This window comes from Temnothorax curvispinosus, unplaced genomic scaffold (assembly GCF_003070985.1).
Source record: "Temnothorax curvispinosus isolate PA1 unplaced genomic scaffold, ASM307098v1 QBEX01002587.1, whole genome shotgun sequence".
NCBI lineage: Eukaryota > Metazoa > Arthropoda > Insecta > Hymenoptera > Formicidae > Temnothorax > Temnothorax curvispinosus.
The window spans coordinates 18,576-41,974 of NW_020212367.1; the positions used below are offsets into that span (position 1 = coordinate 18,576).

Below are 23,399 nucleotides of genomic sequence, written 5' to 3' on the forward strand. Positions count from 1 at the left end.
CAAATGTATATCTATAATCTATTCTTATTGAAGAGAATAACGAAACAAAAAATTAATTAGAAAATTGGTTATACTACCGAGCTCGTTAAAATCGAGCTTATTAAATCGATATTTTAAACTTATATTTCCTTCTATATTTCTTATTCTTTCTTTTTTTTGTTTCAGGCCAAACAACGTGCCTCCGTAAAATGGCTTCTGTCGAAGGCATACAACAATCGAGTGCCAGAAAAACTCCGCGACCCCTATTACCGTGACCATGAGGTAAGCAAAGGTCAATACTCTGTTAACGAATTCGTGTCTCGCGTGTCAGACCTCCAAAAGTTTCGCGCAGATATACCTTATTAATATTTATAAAGTTTCACATTATGTCCGTGCGGTATATCATTGCAAATTGCAAATAATTAATTTTCAATTGAGAAATTGTAATAATCTTACAATATATACTATATTTAATAATGCATATATTTAATAATGCTGTGAAAAAATGGATTTTTCCACATAGATTGAGGAAAAAATCTATTCTCTCACAGACGCATTTTATTATTATGGCTTTTACACGCATTAATTTTCATTACGACTGCTATTGCGATCGTATGATGACTTCCTTTCGTGCGACGATATCGATAAATTTTTCCCTCGCAAAAAGTCGTCGGTTTCCCAGGCTTCGATGTTCTGAAAAACTCTGCTTTGTAGCACACGTCATTATTTCGCGACGGAGAAAACGGATCCGTCGTGAAAGGCAAAAGTATCTATATAGCCAGAGATGCTAATAATGCTTTTGCGAACACAATATCGCGCCGAACTCCGATGAGAACGAACGAAAGTCGTGTTACAAATTACGTTGCCAATAGCTTACTTATACTCCGGAAGCCTACGGAGAAAATGTAGCCGAGACTTCCACGGCTGATGTTCGGTGAAACTTCACGAAGAACTGAACTTTGTACTCCCTCCCACGAGGATAATGTCTGTCAGTAATATCTCTTTATATAAGTAAAACGTGTTCGGGCAAGCCTGAAAGAGAATCTGATTTATAGAATGCAAGCTGTTTGTTTTAACAATCAAACTATCATTTCCGACCAACTAGTAATTGCTTTTAAAACACACGCTGTCTACGATGAACAAATGATAAGATAACATGTTGTGTTAATCTCTCAACGAATCGTGTCGAGATTCCGTTGGGACCTCCTCTTTGAAGATACGGGTCGACGCGACTTAAGGGAGGCTTGAATACCCTCTTAAAAGTAAATGTCGGGACGACTTGTGTGAAAAATGCTTTCTTCTTTCGCGAAACACAGGTGTATGAGAATTACTTCAAAATACTTTCCACTAGAAATATGTTTCTTTGACAGATATACGAAAATCAGAATATTGGAACGCGGAATTTTTCACTTTTTGTTAGCTATTATTATACAAGAACTATATTTTTATATTCTTTTGTATTCTTTCTCTCCTGTTTAGTCTGACAAGAGATTACTCGTGCTTTCGCCCTGAGAAAGGTATTAGGTATTTTTGTAATGTTTGAGAAGAAGAAGCATCTTTTCTTTGAAAACCAAAGTTTTGAAAATATTTTCCGTACTTTGAGGATACGCCATCTTTACGCGAAGACTATTGCAAGTTAAATCTCTTCGTAAAAGCAGTTTTCTGCGGAAACGTGCGTGTTGGTAAAATGAGGAAGCTTAAAATATTCTCATGAAATAAAGACGAGGCAGTAGGCACTCGGGTATACGCGGACTTACACAGCTACAGTTTAAGAATCATAAATATTAAACGACTTAGAAAGGAAACTAAAGATAAACTGCACCGTAACTCCTTTTGCACAGAGATGACTAACGATCGCCGACAATATTTTTGCCTCGTATTTGTTTCTCATTCGCTTCTTTGCGCACCGACAATATAATTATATTTATTAGACGGACAGTACGCCAGGAATCCTGGCCGCTTACTATCTTTTAATTATCTCTGCTTCGCATATTTTTTTTATTGTTTGCCCGGCAACTTCGCGCAAAAACTTTTACAGATCTTCCTTTCGATATTTCGCCCACATTGCAGTCTTTCGAAGGCTGCACGAAGCGAACATTCCTCGCTTCAGCGTTGCTCTATTAATTACGATTAGTTATTTAATCTGATAGACTTTCTATGAAAATAATATTTTACAAAATGTTATTTAAATATTAACCTAGTTTTGAAGTTGTTTGATCTTAAAAATTAATTTACTTAATTTTGACTACACGTAAGCTTTAGAAGAGAAAATATTTTCCTTTTTTAAGAAGAAAATAAGATTCTATTATTTCTATTACTTACCTACTTTATATAGTATATACATATAATCGAATGTTCCGACTGACTCATCAACGCCCAAACTCTTAAACCTAGAAACATGAAATTCGGAGAGTATATTTCTTTTCATGAAGTAAGCACCCACTAAGAAGGGATTTTTAGAAATTCGATCTCTAACAGGGTGAAAAGGGGTAAAACGTGTTTTCACGGATTCCTCAATATCTCTTAGGCCCGATGAGATATCGGCTTGGTTTTTGCTTACAAAGGTTACCCCTATACAAATGCTTAAAAACATAATTCAAAATTTTGCCCTAATCAACTCCTAACTGAGCAAATCTAAATTCGGAGGTGAATTATAGAATCCTTTGCATATCGTAGCGAAGCACGGATGTATCAAGCTAGTTATCTATATTATACTTTTACTTATTTGTCTTATTCTATTATTTATGTATTTTAAGATAAATTCTTACATATGAATGTACATTATTTTATCTTATATCGATTACAAATATATGGATAAAATAGAAATACAGAATAATGATATAAGCAACATGGTTATAAATAATAAGCAGAATACGTAATATTTCAACTTACTTCATTATACGTTCTTCGTTCTTCATTCTTCGTCTTTCGTTCTCCGTTCTTGATTCTTCGTTCTTCCTTCTTCGTTTTTCATCAATTCGCCTTCTGATTTCGCTCCTGGTAGAAGTCTTCGTGGCGGATTCGAAGTATCTGATCTTCTCGGCTACCTCGGATACCAGATTGCTACTCTGATACTATTTGAAATGAAGCTCTCGCATCCTTTGGCACGATCAACCATAGCCATAAAGTCGTCGCAAAGAGACGAACAAAACGTCACTCTGAAGACAAGGTCGTTCTTCCCCTCCGTTTTCTTCGAACTCGATCATCTGTGGCACTCACTTTCACCGCGCTAGATTCTTTAGACAGAAGAAATTTTCCATATAAATTTTTTTATCTGAAATTTTAATCGTTCGAAATGCTAATCACAAAATTATTGGTGAAAAAATTACAGAATGAAAATCCTTTCGGCTCTTTCACGGTATATGCAAAAAGGCGTGTACAAAATGCCAAAATATTTTGTATATTCGTTGATTCAAACTTATCAGAACTTATTAGAACTGTTAAAAGTTTTCAAAATATCTCGAGTTTTAGAAGGATAATTTATCCACTTCTAATTAATCGCGCAATTATTCGAGCGTATGAATATAATTATTTTGGATTTGAATCATACATGATTATCTGTTATTCTAGAGATAAATTTTGACGTTTACAGGAACAAGAACACCTGAAACCGCAGATCGTTCACGCGCTTTCCAATGCGGAGCTCTACTGCCTCGCGCTGGCCAACATATACTCGGATCCTAACTATCACAATCAGAATCACTACGGGATCCTGCAAGCCCTGGCCAGGAAAGGCGTCTACGTCGCGGAGCAGAACAATACTCAGCTCACCGAAACGATCCTCATTCAAAATTCACCACTCAAGATGGTAAGCTTATCAATACATAAGTAACATGTACACAGTTGTGTTTTCTCGAGACATTTGGACACCTTTGAATATCGAGAAATGGGAACCTGAAATTGTTCTAAGAGTACAATTGATATTTATCACGATATCTTCAGAAGCTATGTAAATCCTATTATATGAAAATCTAATTACGACAGATAGCATAAAACTATTTTAATCTATGCTCGATCAATGCTTTTATCTCGTTACAGTCCGCGCATATGGCTGTGATAGAAGGCCTGATGGTCTTGTACGCGAAAGAGGTGGTGACGGGAGACCGGGTGGTCTCGGCGATACGACGGTTTGACCCTCAGGTCGAAGTGGACATGCCGTCGGATCACGAGAAGGGTCTCCTGCTCTGGATCAATCACGCGTCGCACGCGCTAATCGCCAAGATTCAGAGCGAGGAGGGTGGCGGCGACAAGACGCGGCTGCCCGAGCTACCCGCCGCCAAGGACTTTCAGTCTCTGTGCGATGGTGTCGGCTTGGCGGCCGTTGTCGCTTTCTACTGTCCCGGCGAGCTCAACTGGATGGAGATTAGGGTGTCGAAGAGACCCTCGGTGGCGGACGCGCTGCACAATCTTTCCTTGGTGCACGCGTTCTGCGTCAAATGCCTGCCCTACTCGATTTTCCACATGCAGCCAGAGGACGTCACGTACATGAGAGGGTGCGTTAGTTTAATTTAACTCGGAATCGTTGAGACTATGACAAATATTTTTACAAATTTTCTTTAATATATTGCGTTACTTTTGGAAAAGATAATTATCAGCTATTCTTTTCCTTTTGATTATCTTTGTTATAATTTTTAGATCGATGAAGCAGAACCTAGTGGTCTTTCTGGCTGACATGTACAACGTCTTGGAGATTCATCCGGCGAAATGCGTGCGCTATCCTGGTGAGGAGCGAGCGATGCAATACCTAGATGGTACGTAGACGTTTTCCGACTTGGAATGAGGTTGTTTATTAGAAGCAGATCTACGCGACAATATATGGCACTTGAGCTATTGCTACGATGGAACGAAAGGGAGAGAGGGTGGAAGAGAAAGAGAGAGGGATCGTGAAAATTGGTGGTGGATAAATGTTGATTGGTGGAGGCTGCTGTACACTGGACTTTTATATACCCGTTCTATTATTTATTTTATTATACTTTTCTCCATAAAATTCCGCTACTGTTGCAGGCAACGTACGTACGTCGAGCATTGCGTGTAATTTTATCCTAAATTGTAAATTAATTAAAGTAATTCAATATATCGCGAAATTCAAATAAATAAATCATTGATATTACGAGGAATGTTGCCTGCAATTGTAATGGTATCACGCTTTTTATATCAGTGTCAATACACACACTCGATATCCCAGCCTCTTGATCCGGATTCTCCCCCCCGAGAGCAGCGACTAATTGTATTATTTCCATTCGATACCAATTGGCCAATTTTTGCGAACGCGAGCAACAATTGAGATCGCCGCTGCAACGGGCAAAAAGATGTTGATATACCAGCCAAATTACGAACTTACTACCTCCACACGCAGCACTTAATCTACAAACTGTAATATTTCCATATATTTCTATGGCGTAACCTCTTCTTGACGCTTGACACGACAACGCTATCCTCGCCTTCTTCTTTCGTCAACTTCCGGTTGAACCACGTGATACGGCGCGGCGACGGGTGCAGCCTGCCCGCGCAATAGTCATGGCGTAGCTCATAAGAGAAGCCTGCCACAGTCTATAGCTCCGATACCTGATCTGAGAAGCAACCTCTCCGTATCCGCGCCAGGTTTCACAGGTATCCACACGTTACCACACAAAGAATCAATCCTCATTTTACTAGATGGTCGTCTACCTTTGAGATGAGAGTCGCGTTTCCGTGGACTGACATTGCCGTTTTTTTAGAGTGTCTCGAAGGGATCAACGATTTCACGGTCGTCTTTTCGCGTTATCATTCATGTAGGTGTCACTCATGTTCAATGCGACGCACACTTATCCAATTATAGACAGCGTGTATAATAAAATGTAACATTTGTGACTACGACTGTTGCTAATATCAAGCTTAATTAAGATCTATCATGCTATTAAATTCTAGAATTTAACAGCAGTATTTAGCTTTCAATCTCTTAGTATGACCAACATCGTTTCATCATACGGATATAAAAGTGTGCATTTAATGAAAATTTGTACTTTTTATATTGCTTTGAAAAAAAGTGTATTATTGAAAGCTGTATTATTAAATTAAGCTACTATGCCGCTAAAATTCTGACGCAAAATTCTTTCTGGCAAAAGAGAAAGACATTGCGGCTTACCGATAATTCTTATGTGCGTTTTATTAAAAATTAAAACACGTGATCCCGTTGAACTAATCTCTTAGTGAAATTTATGAGTTGTGAGGAGCACTGCTTGTTACTAATCACACATTGTTTGCATTTCATCCGATTACTATCGTGTGAGATCATAGAACAATATAAATATTCTCCCGGGAACAGACCTGCATGTGAATCGCACTTTTTGCGACACGATCATTGGCTGCCTGCCGCTTGCATTGGATCATTGGCTTCACATTACGTTTCTTTTGCATGAGATTTTGAGTCGTGTGCGCTGCTACCAGTCACTGTCAACGAGAAAGATGAGAACTTCGTCGTCGTTTCATTAAGGTCCACTCCATGTTTAGTTAGTACGATTACGTTGCGACGTTTGTATTCATATTGTTTATGGTGCCATTTGGTTTATGATTTAACATGTTACTGTGCTGTTTGTTTCACGTTATGTTCATTTTCAGATTTATCTGACGACTTGACGACAATAACTAGAGATTAGAAATATTAGTTTGTAGCGTGACTCGATATATATCTTTGTACGGTATTTCCTGTCTCAAAATGTGTGACGTAGGCTTTTTCGTTTAACGTTTTGATTCTTGGAATTTGCACAAGTTGAAATTCTCATGCCGTTATCGCGCGTTCCATCGACCTCCGTCGTTGCATATTCTCACATTGAGTACATTTTGCTGATAGTACAAAATAATTCACATGGGAATTTCACATTGTGCCCTTAAATAATCTGTTGCGTAAGCTTTATTTTTATAAACGTAAAGTGCAAATTTCTTATCTGTTGAGCATCTTATCGTTCCTTCTTGAATATAGTTTGAGTGATGAATAAGTCTCCTCATCTAATTAAATAAAAGTATAAACAGGCGATCGATTCATCGTTAAATTATCTTTCCAGTTACGAAGTCGACATCAAGCAGCACTGTGAAGAAATCGCAGTCTTTGCAACAAACTGCCGAGAGTCATCCGTACGATGATAGGTGCGTTATGTTCCAAAGTACATTCTAAGGCAAAGTTATACGCTTGAAAAACTATAGAATTTGCTGATAAAATTTATAAATATAGTTGGAACTTGTAGAAATTAATTTGTTGTATACACAATTAGTAAAAGTCAAGTTTACTTTCTCTTATAGGCGCGCAGGTAGTGAAGAGAGTTTCGTAGTGCATCGTGGCAAAGGCATTCCCACGTTGAGCTCCGTAGCCGATGAGAAGTCCGCGGGCAGAACTGAAGCCGCTGGTCGGCCGAGCAACTGGGAGGATCAACGACGGAGCTCTTACGCCGGGCGTCGGTCCAGGCGGAACAGCATCACGGACGATTCTCAGTTGACCATCGAAAATTTCGGCGGGTCTCAGGTACGTGGCCGCGCGGAGCGAACGTGTGTCATTTCATTCGTCGTCGCGCGCGAAGAAAAACTTGGCGCAGGAGGAGATTGTCTCGAGCGGACAAGCGGTATGATCGAGTGATTTCTTTTATCTAGGATAATTTACACAATTTTGGTAGAAATCCGGATAAAGAGCTAGGCGCGCACACCGGCAAGCGCAGCACCACCGAGCCGACGTTGCCCGCGCGATCCAGCGTCCAGGATGTGTACGGTAGCGGCGTGCAGCACATAATCGCGGACAACGGTTACAGCGGCGGCGAGGAGCCGCCGACGAGGCTACGACGGCAGGCGTCTAACAGCAGTCTGGATAACGTCGCTCTCCGGCAAATCTTACATTCCAGCGCAGAGAACGACAGCGGTGCGGACACTGGCGTCGGCGGTGGTGGTGGCGATGCTCTCACGAAGTTCGCCAGTTTCGCGAATCTGAGTAGGCAAAGCTCGGAAAAGGGGATCAATTTCACGTATACGGAACAGGATGATGCGAAATCGGCGAGCAGAAAACACGGTCAGAGTAATGGCAACGGGAACAGTGAGAAGAAAACGACATTCGCCACTCTGCCAAACACAACCACGTGGCAACAGCAGAGCAACCAGCAGTCGCAGCAGATGGAGCAACATTCTGTCGGTAAGCTATCAAAGTGAGAATAAAATTTATTTGGAAAATAAAACTTATTTCAGGCTGATTACAAAAAAATATTAGCGGCAACGCGCATCGTTACCTATATTATTAGTAAAGCCGAGTTTGCAGCATCCAAGAATATGTTATTTAATTCTATTCAATTTTGAATTACTGAAAGTGCTCTGTGATGTTAGATGAGAACGGCGGTAATACCGTAATGGCCTCGCAGCTGAATAATATACGACTGAAGCTCGAAGAGAAGCGACGGCACATAGAGAACGAGAAACGAAGGATGGAAGTTGTTATGTCGAAGCAACGGCAGAAAGTGGGAAAAGCTGCCTTTCTGCAAGCGGTCACGAAGGTAAAAATACATGGGGATTACTCCAAACTCCAAATCGTTTAGAAAGACTGCAATAATACACATTAAACATCTGCATAACATTTAAACATTATCATCATCATCATTAATTCTACGTATCAGTTCTACATCATTATTATAGTCGGGACTTCAATGGTTTATTCATCTGATAAAAGAAAAAGATACAGAATAATACGGGTGATATAATTCGGTACGAATTATAGGGAATGTTCTATCGAGACACACAACATTTAATGTCTGCTATGCTGTGTGACAGCTACTTTTCGAATCTAGGCACGGGTGTTTAGTATAGAGCAAATGGTATAAAGACTGTACTATATCTCAGAAAGTACAAAGTTTCTTTTTCTTCCGCCTTCCATTTATGTTTTTCATGTCATATATTTCTGATTGTAATTATACCGCGATTGTTTGATATTGCTTGTACATATACATATATGAGAATATCAGTTGAATTTGTAGCATTATTGGCAAAGTACGTGGATGTAAAATATATGATTGCTCAATTTCAGGCAATAATCGAAGTCTGTAACTCATCTAATTATTTTTTTATCTAGATATACATGTGTAGATCATCGTTTTGATCGCTTTGGTTGTACATAGTAGGATCTTATCTCCTCTTTGTTTGCGTCTTAAGTAATCTCGGTTGCCATGTTATTTTAACACAATTCTCTTTCTGACATTTCAGCTATACTTGATGGTAAGCGCATGCTAACGCACTAAATTTTTGCATTATTAACAGGATTGAATTTTAAACCGCCCTATTTTTAAATCACGTTTCTGTTTAAGCAGGAATTGTCAGTTGCAATCTTTTTGTGTTTTATTTATTCAAATGCAATTTTTATTTTATTGCACACTTTATTTTTTATTGAAAACGATATCAATATCTTGGAACTCGCGAGCAATTAATATTATTTAGTTATTTCAGTTGTGCATGGATAAATTCTTTTTCCTTTAACATTACATAATTAAACCGGGATGTTTCCATGAAAGTTTATTTTTCATTTCTCTCCTAATGTTCGTTTTAATTTGTTTTAGTTCCAAAGTATTGATAAAGTTATGAATGCATTGAGTTTTAAACAGTGTTCGAGAAAGGTAGATAGATTCATCATGTTTAAAGCACTGCATGCTGTTTTACGAACATGTTTTCGCCAAAAGAGAGTAATATGAGAGTTTATACGTATGAAAACATAGAAGAAAGTTTCAAGTCGAAACAGTTTAAATGTAACATACTAGTCAAAGTACTGATAGTGTGTAATTATTGTACTGTGACCCTTTTATAGCATCAATACTACAGTAATATATTATATATATAAAGTTGTATACACATTAATATTTAGAAGAGAGATATGTATATTTAATTTTAATTATATATCACGCGCGCACACACACAATTAATTTTTTTTTCTATTTATAATTCCGAGCGAGATAGCGTAAATATTGCGTGTTCGTAGTTTAAGCCAACTGTTGTTCAATTAAGTATGATTTGCGAGCCACTCTGGATGGGCTTTGGCACTTAACGCGCTTGAGTGTAACGTGACCTTTGGCCGCGGGGAGACACACTCTCGGCACCGTGGTGTTCGGGTGGTGATTTGGTGGCGGACTCTGAGTACTTAACAAGGCACGCTGGTTGGGCTGGTTGCAGGGTAAGGTTAAATCTCCTTCTTCGTCAACGTCCGGGGGGGACAGTCCGGCCGAGACAGTCGGTCCCCCCACCCCTGTAACCTCCGGGTCTTCCGGGGCGACTCCGACGAGCGTTTCCGAGGCATCCTCTGTACCCCAACAACCCCTTCAAGAAAAACCACAGAGACCCTTCTCGCTCAAGGTACGATATCAGCAAGTGTTTCACGTAGGCGAAAGAGACCCCAGTGATAACTTACCTTTAATATTTTCTAGAAGATTTATTTATATTGCGCGCTTATGTGAATGGCTTTCGAACACCGGTCACACGTTCTTTTTTCCCTTCATTCCTGCTGTGCGGATGTAGCGAAAGAGCACAGTAAGGAAAATGATTATTTCCCCTCTCTCGATGTTTAGCAATTACGAAACCAAACGGGCGTGACAATGCCCACGAAATGTACAGCCGCTTCTCTACCCTTTTAGTAAAAGTTATTTTCGATAACGGATTATTTTGCTTCTTGACGCTTCTTTTACATTGTAGAGGAAAACGAAACCTTGCCTCAAGATGACATATTGTATTTTATAGTGACGTGCAGGACCCACTCGAGCGCGTTCGTCGATACAGTGCTCCTGGCACGCATGCGATACTAAACACTCCCTGGAAAATAGTAGCACTGCATTTACTTGCATTTACAGCTACATCGGGTGACGGCTACTAAGATATAATTCGATATTTTAATACAGTTTTTCTTCTCTACTAACAGACCAAGTTTTACGTTTCTACATGTACATATATGTCTTTCTAATATCTAATTAAATGTACTACGAAAATTTAATTTAAGCTCTCGCTTCTAATTGCGCTGCTACTTACGGCTGTTACTGTTGCGGCGAGTCGGGTTAAATTCGATACCCGTAATTAGTGTGCATTAAAGCCCCGAGAACTTGGAGAAATTCGAGAAGCCTTGATATTATTCATAGTTACATAAGATATTGATCAAACAGACGGAATAAATGTTGCATGTATAGACAGTGTCACCAAGTTTCCGGACCATTAACTGGATCGAGAATCTGTCTGTGGATCGTCAATTATTACGAACGTAATAATTAACAAATTAAATCTACCATCATGTTTTATCCGTGCGTACTTCGGGTAAATATTCGGATATAGCATTATAAATAAGGAGACATTTTATACGCAGGCCCCAGTGACACACATGTTCATAGATTTGTACGTCGCCCGTTTTACTTATTTTAATTTCGTAGATTATTTTTTTCACTCGCGCAAAATATACACCACGAATAATATAATAAGCGTACACACACGCACACTTTATGTAATTATAAGAGAACCCGAGATTTATAATTATTTCATAATAAATATGATCAGTAAGCTCTACATTCAAAAACAAAAAACGCTAAACAGAATCGAGCGTTTTCCTTATACTGCAGTATTACACACAAGTACGCATTCGCAGCACCGTGATATCTTTCTGAGGCATTTCATTTCTCTGATAACGAATATAGGAAATTAGTGAGGATGTGCGGGACGTCGAGCACAAGTGGCTGGAGCACGATGGTAACGCGCCATTCATCGAGACTAGACGCACTCCGGACATCGAGAATATGGATCCCGAACAGTATCGTCAATCCATAACGCAGTTAGTACCCGCCTTTCGTGCCTGTAAAAATTACGATAGAATTACGAAGGAGTGTCGGAGTGATGCGAAACGTCGTCTGTTGCAGAATGAACACTAGTCTGAGCGAAATTCAAGCGGACATACAGCGTTTGGCGAGCCAGCAGAATCAGATTCAGCAGCAGCACCTGATGTCGCAGCACCAGAAACAGATGCAGCAACAGCTTCAGCAGCTGCAGAGCCTCAGTCAGCAGCATATGCAAGTGCGTATATATGCCGGACATACATTCCGCGGCGTCGCGCGTCATTATATTGTCAGCTGTTTCTTCTCAAACCTTTACCTTTCAGACTTACGGAATGCCACCGATGAATCCGTTAACGCCCAGACTGCAAGATCCGCAACAGTCGCAGTTCTATTTGCATGATCAGCCGCAAGTGCAGCAGAGGAGGATGTGGGGTCAGCCGGCACCCGCTCAAAGTCTGGCAAATGAAATGGCCGCGGTGGGCTATCAGCAGTCTATGGATTCGCGATTTAGTCCTCAGCCTGCAGGTACATAATATCAGATTAATTTAGAATAAATAAATGTGAAGAAGAATTATATTAGTAACCAGACTTGTAGCACAAACAGCAAACTAAAAATTAATTATTAATTTAAAAAACTCCCGCATTAATATATAAATTGATCATATTTTATAGCTGTTATTACAATATACATATAATATTGAAAATTTTTTAGAAGCTGCACGAATCTTAAAGCAAATTTTTTTCGACCGATTACTTGTGGAAAGCTTGCTTTGTAGAATTTGCTTTTACAGATTGAAAATAAACGGCTCATGATAATTTTTCTTTTTTAATTTTAATATGCTTCAGTAGATTGTTTTTGTCTTTTCTTAGCTTATCAGCAGGATATGCGCATGTATGCGGATCCCACGAGGACTTGGGCCGCGCCGCACCCGACGCAAAAGGGATTCGTTTTGCACGACACTCAGGAACCAAGGTACCTCAACGGGGATCATAGTCTGTGTAATAATCAAATGAGCCACCCCGGTCCGACCAGCGTCTTTCCAACGTCTTCGTCGCTTTTCAACCAAACACAAGCCACATCTGCTAGTCCACAGCATCGTAACGCCGTAAGTATTTTCCGTGCTTTTATCTTTGCGTCGATTTTTCTCGCGTTTTCCTTTTACGCACTTAATTAACGAAATAGATTAAAATCGGTGAGGAATTATATATTCCTACTACGGTATTATTGTCTTATCGCACTCACACTCTCTCGCCACAATCTATTTATATTTATACTAAATGGCTTTTCTGCATACAATGCACGCACGCACGTGACTGCATCAATTTATTACGAAAGACAGAAAGACGGGCGAGACTGAATGCTGCACCCACAGCGGTGATTATTGTGTGAGTGAAAAGAGTTATAGCTAAACGTTCGCGATGCGTGCGCCGATCATCAGCTCGATTTGGTCACTTCAATACGAAGGATCGGCCCCGAGCGCGTACGTATGTGCATGGGAACCAGTTGGTGATGTAATGCACGCTTATAGACGCTTGTTCTTGACACCCAACATGGCAGACACTACCCACACTGGCAGTCTTAGCGCCTAGACGTTCGCGTCCGGCTCGGATTTACACCTCTAGTCTCCTTGAAGTGATTTGTAAATTTGAATAATATGTTTTTCCTCGACTCGACCGTCGCAACTTCGCGCGATTACTTCACTAAGGTTTGCTTCGGTTGATTTTAACTTACTTTTACGCGTTTGCGTCTCACTGTTGACAGATAGCGGAAGCAAACGATCGTCAAATTATACGAGAAAATACAACGGTGCCGTGATAGTGTTTCGTAAATATTATTTCAGATCCGTGTCTCAAATACGATTTTAGTCGCTATAAGTCTTTTGTATTTAAATTTTGTATTATACACTGTGCTGCTAGATGTAACTCTCTCATATCTCTTGTCATCTATTTTTTAAGATTCTGTACAATTTGTACGTGAAAAGATATTGTTAAGATATTAAATTAATAAAATATATGTATATTTGCCTCGTTTTCTTATGTGACTATATTTTGCTCTGCTAGGTTCATCGAATAAGTCAGTTAATTAGCGAAAGTCCGGAACCTAAGAGGTCAATTGTACATCACATCCCGATCTCATGCGAGAGCCCAACGGAGAAGAGGCAAGTTACAACTTTGCATAGTCCGGTACCAGCTCCGCCCGCCGATGACATGAAGCCCCAAAATATATCTTTTATCGGTAAGCTTTGTTTGATAACTTTTTTGCGATTATATGAAAATATCATGTTTCACATATATATATTTTTATTACTATACTAAAAGAAACTATAAAAATCTCTTTTCTTAAATCACTGTTTTTTTTATTTCGAAGGCAATGACGACGACATCGCGCAGGGTATTCGCGGCTTGAACATCACATCGGGTAGTCGTACGTACAGAATACCGTCGCCAACTAGACCCACGATATCGCAGAATTCCTTCCAACCTCACCCGTCGTTGAGGGAGACGGTTTCGTCGCGTTCAGCCACTCCGGATGTCACGCCTCTCGATCCCACGGACGCGAACGAGAAAGGATTCTACATCTCCTTCGACAATGACGCTCCCAAGAAACCGAAACCGACCCTCAGAGTGAAAAGAACGTCTCCTAAAAAAGTGAGTGCGTTTTTTGTTATAAATTATTTTTTTTGTACTACTTTGTCTCTTTGTTTTATATTCGCGTGTTTCGAATCAAATTTTATAATATATAAAGTATTTCTTCAAAAGGAAACAATTGATTGTTTCTTTAGGAACGAAGCGTATCATCTTATATCGAGCACGAGGACTTTACAATGCGCCCGGAATCGCCTCCTGCTAGCGCGTTAGAAAGGCAGAAACAAATGGAAGCTCAACGAGAATTAGAGCGGGAAAGATTGCGGCAGGCCGACGACAGGGAACAGCAGAGGCAAGAAATGAGGGACAGGGAGCTCAAACGGGAAATGGAGAGGGAACGGCAGAGGGAGAAACAGCGAGACAGCAGTACAGAAGGCCGACACGCTTCCGGAGTTGGTCTGGTAATTGGGAACCAACTCACGAATCCCGATCCGGTATATATTAATCATTATTAGTAATATTGACCATTTAAACAGCAATAAATTTATACATAATTAGTCTATATTTTTAGTTTTGCTTATAAAATTTTAATATGTAAGATGTTCTAATCGAATTTTTCTACAGAATTCTATGGACGAAATGGAGAAGAAGAAGGAGAGGATAATGCTGATGTCGCTGCAAAGAAGACAGAGGCAGGAGGAAATAAAAGAAAGAAAGGAAGCTGAAACTCAAGCGCGTAGGGAGAAAGAGAAATTGAAGGCGGAGGAAAGAGCTCGCAAGAAAGAGGAGGAACGACAACGGCGAGCTACTATTTTGGAGCATCATAAAGTGAAGAAAGCGATAGAGGAAGCAGAGAGAGAAGTGAGTGATATTTTTAATGATGCCGTCAAATGAACAGAAATAAGTCTATAACATAAATATTTTCGTCTCTAGGGTAAGGTAATTGATAAGGAGCTTCTGAATGCTATAAATCCAGCAAAATTACGTAACAAGACTGCGACCGCTCGACCGCGGCCCAAAACGATTCACGGAGACGCTGGCGCCGTGTTGGATTCCGGGGCTCTTACACCTAGTCGCGGGAAGAAGGGTTCTTCTTCCAACTTAAGTACAGGTGAGGTTTCATTAAATCGAACTTGGAAAAAATGAATAATCTGTCGCAATGATCGATGCTTCTTGGAGATTAAATATATTGGCAGAAATTAAAGAAAATAAGATTTGATATATCGGTAGAATTTGAGAGAAGGAAAAAGGAGATAAAAGATATAAGTGTCTATTCACCGATTGTCTTCGAATTAATCACCAAGAAGATGGATCTTTTTACAAGTTGTTGTGTCGCAAGTGCATTTCCCCGTTATAATACTCTAATAGCAACAGTATCCTCGATGTTGTAATTTGCATATTTCCGTAATTTGCATTTATTCATTGCATGGCGAAGATTTTTACGATTAGAGCCGTTTTTTCTCTTCCGTAATCTTAGCGATGTCACTCTTGCTGTATTAATTGTTCTTTTTCTTTTTCGTTATAATTGGTTTCGTCTTTTATGAATTTTCACCCCGACCACATGCTCACGAGCTCCAGATTTTCTCGTCTATGCTAGTTTATCGCCGTGTCACAACGGCTATCGTAGATCGCTCGGCGAGCCCCGCTAATCGAGCCTGCAATCGCGAGACATCGACGCCAAACTAGAATAGTACAGAAAATACCGAGCCGATTGTTTTGCACTAACACACTTACTGTAGCGTCGCTGACCTCTCCGACGATGAGGCGAGACTACTACCGAGGCTCGCAGGATAGTCTCACTGCTGCCCACCTCGATGACCGACGTTGTTCCGGCCCTCTTTATCGGGGCGGCAGTCTCAGGGGTATGCACCACACACACTCTCTCACCGCGCTTATACAGTACACATCTGCAAGTTTTTTCTTTTTTTATTTTTAAATAAATTTTTGATACGGAAATATCTACGCAATAAGCGGTCTAATATAAAATTAATTTTTTTTACGCAGCAAAAGATATAACACTGTGAATCAATCTAAAATTGTAACAAGATATTGCAATAAGTATTGTTATATATCAAGAAGAGTGCTAATTCGAATTTAACAATGAAAATGGTATTAAATTTTCTAAAGACAAGAATCTCCTTTGCTGAAAAGTTAATTCTAAGTAAATATAACTGATGAACTAAGATATATCTATTCGCAATGTTTTTTTCACAACGACACGTTCATTTTACTGCACTTCTTTCCGTTTTTTCTTTTTTTTTTTTTCAATTTGGCATGCCGTGTATCTGTAATTCGATGTATAATGCATAGCGAGAATCACTTGATATACCTATATATTTATAAGTAGCGTAAAACCTGCAGTGAATTGTAATCGATTGTAATAGAGATATTTTCCCCGTTTTCTTTTAGTTTCTTCCGTAGATTCGCCCGACGACGGCCGAGGTTCCTCGCCCTGCCGCAGCGTGAATCAGCTCGGCCGACGCGGCTCCTACAAGACCTCCAGAGGTGGGTTCGATGTTGCACTTTACCGCGGGAATGCCGCAGGCTCTTGTACGATTGTTTGTTTTTTAAACGTTTTTTGGCTTGACGAAAGTAGACTCGTTGCAGGATGTTATCACACACTGGTATGGGCAGCTATAATCTATATCGGAAACTTACGCGATAAATGTTTTCCAACATATTTGAATAGCCTTTGATTATTCCCTACGAGCGACTGAGCAAGGTCACGACACTTTGCGGGTATGACTGTGTTCCCTGGTTTATTTTTATTATTTTTTTTAATTTTTGTCTTTAACTTTTAGTAGCGCCTTGTAGTGGACATCTTTCAGTTGGAACGCAACCGTTGTTCTGCACCAAAAACTGCACCGGCCACCTCAGTTATCGATGTACCCCTTACCAGATATGGCTCGTAGATTTTAATTCCCTCCCTTTTCTTTTTAAGATCCCTAAACCTTTCCTGCCCGCGCCCCCGCTCGCTCCCTAAATGAGATGTGCACGATTGAGGCATCTCTCCCGCAACTTATTTAATCTCTTTGATCGTACATGGCGTTTTGAGTGTAACAAGGCAAACGTTGCGTTATTGCAGATGTGCAGGAGTCTCAGCAACAAGTTAGAGGCAGGCCTAAATACCAGACTTACCAAAACTTTAAGGGGAGAAAGTCTAATTCCCTGATGAATTTGTGCGGTAAGAAGCACCACAGTGACTTGGAAATACGTTCTCGATCTCCCTTCTATATCGTGCAACAGTCTCAATGTGTCCCGTGTATATATATATTTACAATATATATATTATCACATTGTTCTCCCAAAATTTTTGTAGACAGAGTAGCACACATACACGCGCACTCACAAGCACCTACATGTACGTAGTGGCATGGTGGCAGGCTGGAGGGCACACAGGTGGCAGTGATACTTAACGACTCATACATACGCACAATGATCATATGCGTTTTTCTTTTTTTTCTTTTTATATGTTTGAGCAAAGTTCCACCCACGCGGCTTGACGACGAAAGGATGGAATCTCTTGGTTCTTTCGTGCTTTTTAAGTGACGCACGATTTGTATATGATTTTTTCGCTTCTTCGTTTCATCGGCTTCGTTGAGGCGGAACTTTGTCCTGTCATTTTCTTAGGACGACTCATTTTCGCTGTTACTGCTGCTGCTGCGTAGAGAAGGCTCGGTTGAAGGCTTATTTGGGCTTGTTGTTGTTGTACAGCACTGGGTGTGGGTACAAATTTATATTTTGTCGATCGGTGTCTTTTTCCAGATTTATTCTGTTGGTGGCTGTGTGGTGTCCATTTATAATAAACCTTCCGACCAGGTGTCCCGGTTTATCCTGTCACTTCACCCGCTCTGTATCCCTTCACTGTTTTTATTTCCAGGTATCATGGCGACGTGGTACAGAAAATTCATTGCGAACGCGATGTGTGATCTGTGTAATTACATGCTCGGTGCTGGATGAAAACTTGCTATATGTCCTGTTATTTAATGTCAGTAATTCGATCGAAGTTTCGTCGCATAGCGCAGAGCTCGCGAGTCGAATCATTGGAACTAACAAGCTGTCAGTATAAATCATCGCATTAGCGTTGATCCAGAGATTCATATATAGTTTTGATAATTAGTACGCTAGAGAACCATGACATGTACATTAGAATCATTCTAGCGCAGTCAGTTTGACAAGCTGATAGACACAAGCGCTTACAATTTTTTATCAGATTATAAAGTACATTACGAATATTCTAGAAAAAAAAAATCATAACGAGACGCAAATTACGAAGTTAAACTTCAAAGGCAAAGGAGGTGTCTCCACGCCTGTAACAAGTGACTAATACATTCTTGGCGGGGTGGCTAACCATCATTAATAATGAAACCGAAAGGTCTCTCTCTGTTCCGATTCGTTATCGCTTGGGTAACATAAGGAAAAAGATATACAGTTGTCGTTAACAAGAACGCGGTAACGCATAGACGTTCGCCTCTCCGTTGAGATTTCTATCTTCATATGCGGAGCGTGCGTTCGTAGGTGCAAGTAGTGATCAAGATTGTATGTGTCGGCATACAGATTCGGACAGCGGCCTGGGCAGATCGACACCTCCAAGACGCGCCGCCAGTCCGGGGATAGGCAGTATGAGGCACCTAACGTCACCTTCGGGCCCCGGTTCGCTACCACCCGCCCTGATGACGTCGAAGAAGAGGATCTACGACGACGGCAGCAGCGATATCAGCAGCACGCCCAGTTCTATGATGGACTACAACGGTAAGAGGCATCGACGAATGCATTTGTCCATTCGAAGGGAATACACTCGACAGTCATTATATTCTCGAAAAGAAGCTAAGAGATCAATTCACCGTTTACGTTTCCACTGTAACAGGCCCGAGACTGTATAAACTGCCGATAGCCAAGTCGAATCGTAACATAATGCTGAACGCCGTGGAGTATTGCGTCTTCCCCGGCACGGTGAACAGAGAAGCCAAATCGAGAGTCCTGGAGGAGATCAGCCGGTCCGAGAGCAAACACTTTCTCATCCTGTTTCGGGACGCCGGCTGCCAATTCCGCGCTCTCTATTCGTACTGTCCCGAGAGGGAGGAAGTAGCCAAGCTGTACGGTACTGGGCCCAAACAAGTCATCGATAATATGTTCGACAAGTTTTTTAAGTAAGCGGAATAGTTTTTTCTAAAATCCGTCGTTTTTTCTTTTCTACTCTAACACTTTGATCGATTCTATATCTCTATAAACTTATCGATGCGTTACATATTACTGATTGCCGTCTCTTCTTTCATCCCAGATACAATTCCAGCGGAAAATGCTTTTCGCAAGTTCACACGAAGCATCTGACGGTGACTATAGATGCCTTTACGATACACAACAGCCTCTGGCAAGGTAAAAAGGTGAACTTACCGAACAAGAAGGATATACCGCTCGTCATATAGTTTTACGCAAGTGGTCACACACTTAACATTACGCTACTGTGCCCTCTGTTGTTCATAGTTACTATTTTAATACAGGCCCATATTAAATTAATGCGAATACGTTGCGTTTCTTAGTCAATTTTATAAGGACAACTGATCGGTGCTGACCCCGTAAAGAAATATAATCGCCGCTTCCAATGGGGTGGAAAATACCGGGGCAACCGTTGATCACCAGAGAGAATGTTATTTGTTTTACTTTTTTTTTTTGCGTTATCCGTTTTTTCGTTGAGCGTCAGCATCAATCACTGTGTCATAAGATTACCAGTATCTACTTGTAAGAATGGTTTGTTGACAAATACATCCCTAAGACTACACATTTTTTCTTAATTTTGCGGACTAACCCTCGTCATGTAACCGCCTTGTAATCGTGTAAACCGCTGTGTTGCGACTCTCATGGATGTATGCGCGAAAGTTGATTCTTTTCCTAAATTTATTTTGCGAAACGAAGCGAGAGCAAGGGAGGGTGGCAACCGTGCAGCTTGTGTTCTCGCGCGTGCATGCGTGCGTGCGTGCGTGCGTAATTTTGCGACTCGCACAGGTCTCTTTGCAGCCTTCGCTTAGGCTAGGGGTTCTAAATTATTCAACGATTATTATCTAATGCGTTTGAAAACTTTTTAAAGAGTATATATTAAGATATGATATAACGCGAACATTGTGAGGGATCATTAATTTTTAGATGTGTCTCGTGCGCAAATCGCTGACTTCGAACTTTTTTATTTCTTTTTGGATAATAGCATGCAATGCAACCTCGCAAAAGATGTCTCTTTTTTTTTATATCAATTTCCTTTTTAATCGAAGAGAATGTTTTTTTATATACATATATATTTGCTTGTCATATTTAACCGATTGAGATACGCGTCGGCAGAACGCTCGACACGGCTCAAACGGACGGGGTTGAATTAATGATTATTGATTTCTCATACCCGCGTACGTTTCTCGCGGCTGTTGACGATTGTAACGCGTAGCGCGATTCTTGCAATGTCCCTCCTCTCACCCCCTTTTTCTCCACGGGGGGGAGAGGGGGAAGAAACCTTTGCCAACGGGGTGGCGACGGATGCGAGCGACGATAGCTCATGTTGTAAATAAATCAGTTCGTTGCGTAATTAGTTGAGCCAAGTTTAAGATCAGCCTTATGATAAATCTGGGCGTACATGCATGCGTTGAGTGCGTTTCTTTGCGGCGTTCGAACTGCGATATTATGCGTTTCAAGTCTGTATATCATAAAAAAAAAAAAAAAACGCGCATAACGTTTATGCCGAAGCGCAGTTTATGCCGAAGCGGCTGTTTTAACGCGAGCGATATGTTTCGTCGACGGATGATTAGCTAATTATGATTGTACACAGAAAGTGGATATTTGCGTAAAGTATCGTTGCCTCGCGAACAAAGTCGAAGGACCGTCGGGAAGGGGAAGCTCTGCTTTCGTTTTCCTTCCGAGTGCGCTTCAATCTTTTATCGTTTTGTAAGAGGAAGGCGGAGGATATGGGTCGTCCGAACCGCGAATTTTATCAGATGGGAACTTTTATTTCGAGCGACGCCTCGTTATATGACTTCACAAAAATTCACAAGTTCGCCAGAGACACATTCCGCCTTCCTCCGAAAAAAACACAAAGAGAAGACCACCGTATGAAGCCTTAAGTTATGAACAATGTAATTGGACTAAGTGCGTAAAGACGTTTAACGAATTGACAGCCTGACTTTTCTTCAACCGTATATCTCGCCACCGTACATTGCGTTTTTTCCCGTAGGATTTACCGGCAACACAACACACACACACAAACACATCCCGCCGTCTCTCAGCGAAACTTCAGTCAGTCCGAGCGAACAGAGAACAGACGCGGCGGTTCGCGTGCACGTGGACGCCGTAATTTATCGGAGGAACTGTTATAATTTATTGTGCCATAAATTCGACGTTCGCTTTTCGCGTGGGACTGGCATCGGCTTCCTATCTCGCTGAACGGGCCTTTTTCAGTCGGATACGTTTCTTTCATTATAATGTTGTTGGTAGAGAGGAGATGAAGCTAGGGATAGGTAGACTTCAAGTAGACATTTTATACGACAATATCGGGGGTCTATCGTTTGTACGATTAATTTTCTCCTTAGGCCCCGCGGGCCCCGTCCGCGACGACGATATCGCGGACGCCTCCAGGATCGTTCTCCGATTATTTTGTACGATAAGTCTTCGACTCGATGTCCGAGTCAATCGTGTCGAGTGTAGGTAGACCCTCAATATTCCGCGACACGGCGTAACGCAAACGTGCACAGGATTATTAACGATTACAATTACAAATACAACGCGACATATCGAAAATCCCGTGTTCTCCAGCAGCCGCAACTGCGCGGAGGAGTAATCTATGTATTTTCAATTCGCGTGGGACGTCGCGGTCACAGCCTGGCCTCACCGTCTCCGCGTTTCGCCGTTCGACCACGTGTAATGAAAGGGATTTGTGAGATAAACTCCGTCGAGATTGTGGTAACCGAGAGAAAGAGAGAGAGAGAGTTCACTGTTCTATATCCCCGTCTGTTGTAAATTTATCCGAGTACGATGATTATGCAAGAGAGAAAGAGAATGATAAGATAGAGAATCTTAGACTCAGAAACACAGTCCGACCTGACAATATCGAACGTGAGGTACGCGCCATAGAGAGAGAGAAAAAGAAAATATGAAATCTCTTTGAGATGGAGTGCAAATTGTGGTAAGTCCATGGTGACGACGTTTGAGAAGAGAGCGAAGAAAGAGAAAAAGAGATATATGATTGCAATTAATATATATATATTATACATAGTCATTAATCTTAAGAGCCAGCGAGAATAATGGCTTGTGGAAATGGGATTGATTACAAAGTTATGATGTTAAGAGAGATCTCTCGATATTGGTCGCTTATGCTTGATATTTATATTTTTTGAAGAATAGATATTATTAGTGAGCTGGTGAAAAAAAAAACAAGACTTGGATGCGACGATTAGATATGGACAAAACCGAATGGACCGAGACGGGAAACCGAGGCGTACATATACACACAATTGAACGCTGCGGCACGACGTAAAATTTGTACGCCGCAGCGAAATCGCGCTTACTAATAATAAACGAGATTATTGTTACGTAATAATTACCGATTTTTATTGTCGCAGAAATTTCTCGACGTCAAAGCGAATATCATTTCTCGAACTTCTTCTATCCGTGTCTCTGTAAATATTATGTTTTTATATACACACGTAAAACGAAAAACAAACGTATACCTACCTACTCGACGATATGTATATTTATTCAGTACGTCATGTAAGATTTGGGTCATAATTTACTGTTAGCATCTCGCAGCGAATGTCATTAATAAAATTTAATAACCCATTTGTAATAGACTTTTATTCTTCCGCGGATGGGTATATCGCGAAGGCGATCCATCGTCAATCGTACCTCAATGGAAGTCTGGGTTTTTCTCTCGACAAGAATCAATTTTTAATATAAAATATAAAATATCTTAAAGTGAAGATTCTATTCGTAAATAAGAATAAGGGTTTTTCCTTACCTCTTTCTTCGATGCCTAATTCTCCGGAACTCTTCAATTTTTCACGT

At 40.6% G+C, this 23,399-nt stretch overlaps 1 protein-coding gene across 8 annotated transcripts; it reads left to right on the forward strand.

The window, feature by feature from the left end:
• The first annotated feature begins 166 nt into the window (after positions 1 to 166).
• LOC112451811 (patronin-like) lies at positions 167 to 23,181 on the forward strand. Of its 8 annotated transcripts, XM_025011703.1 has the most exons (26): positions 167 to 261; positions 3,572 to 3,787; positions 4,018 to 4,472; positions 4,615 to 4,730; positions 5,479 to 5,589; positions 7,020 to 7,101; positions 7,255 to 7,474; positions 7,600 to 8,128; positions 8,317 to 8,483; positions 9,187 to 9,198; positions 10,144 to 10,323; positions 11,643 to 11,776; positions 11,862 to 12,015; positions 12,101 to 12,302; positions 12,648 to 12,883; positions 13,839 to 14,013; positions 14,146 to 14,426; positions 14,561 to 14,857; positions 14,988 to 15,224; positions 15,297 to 15,474; positions 16,103 to 16,225; positions 16,773 to 16,868; positions 17,449 to 17,547; positions 18,921 to 19,115; positions 19,231 to 19,513; positions 19,645 to 23,181. In XM_025011703.1, the coding sequence occupies exons 2-26, from the start codon at positions 3,785 to 3,787 to the stop codon at positions 19,787 to 19,789; spliced, it is 4,710 nt and encodes a 1,569-aa protein (XP_024867471.1). In that variant the 5' UTR covers positions 167 to 261; positions 3,572 to 3,784; the 3' UTR covers positions 19,790 to 23,181. The 8 variants fall into 8 exon arrangements, with proteins under 8 accessions (XP_024867471.1, XP_024867472.1, XP_024867464.1 ...); XM_025011704.1 differs by lacking the exon at positions 9,187 to 9,198; XM_025011696.1 differs by lacking the exons at positions 167 to 261; positions 17,449 to 17,547 and having other exon boundaries at positions 3,701 to 3,787.
• Positions 23,182 to 23,399: the final 218 nt, after the last annotated feature.

Excerpts from the sequence above, each read along its gene's own strand:
- LOC112451811 (XM_025011703.1), top strand. Across the intron at positions 11,777-11,861 it reads TATCGTCAATCCATAACGCA|AATGAACACTAGTCTGAGCG; the intron begins GTTAGTACCCGC and ends CGTCTGTTGCAG. Across the intron at positions 16,226-16,772 it reads TCGGGGCGGCAGTCTCAGGG|TTTCTTCCGTAGATTCGCCC; the intron begins GTATGCACCACA and ends GTTTTCTTTTAG.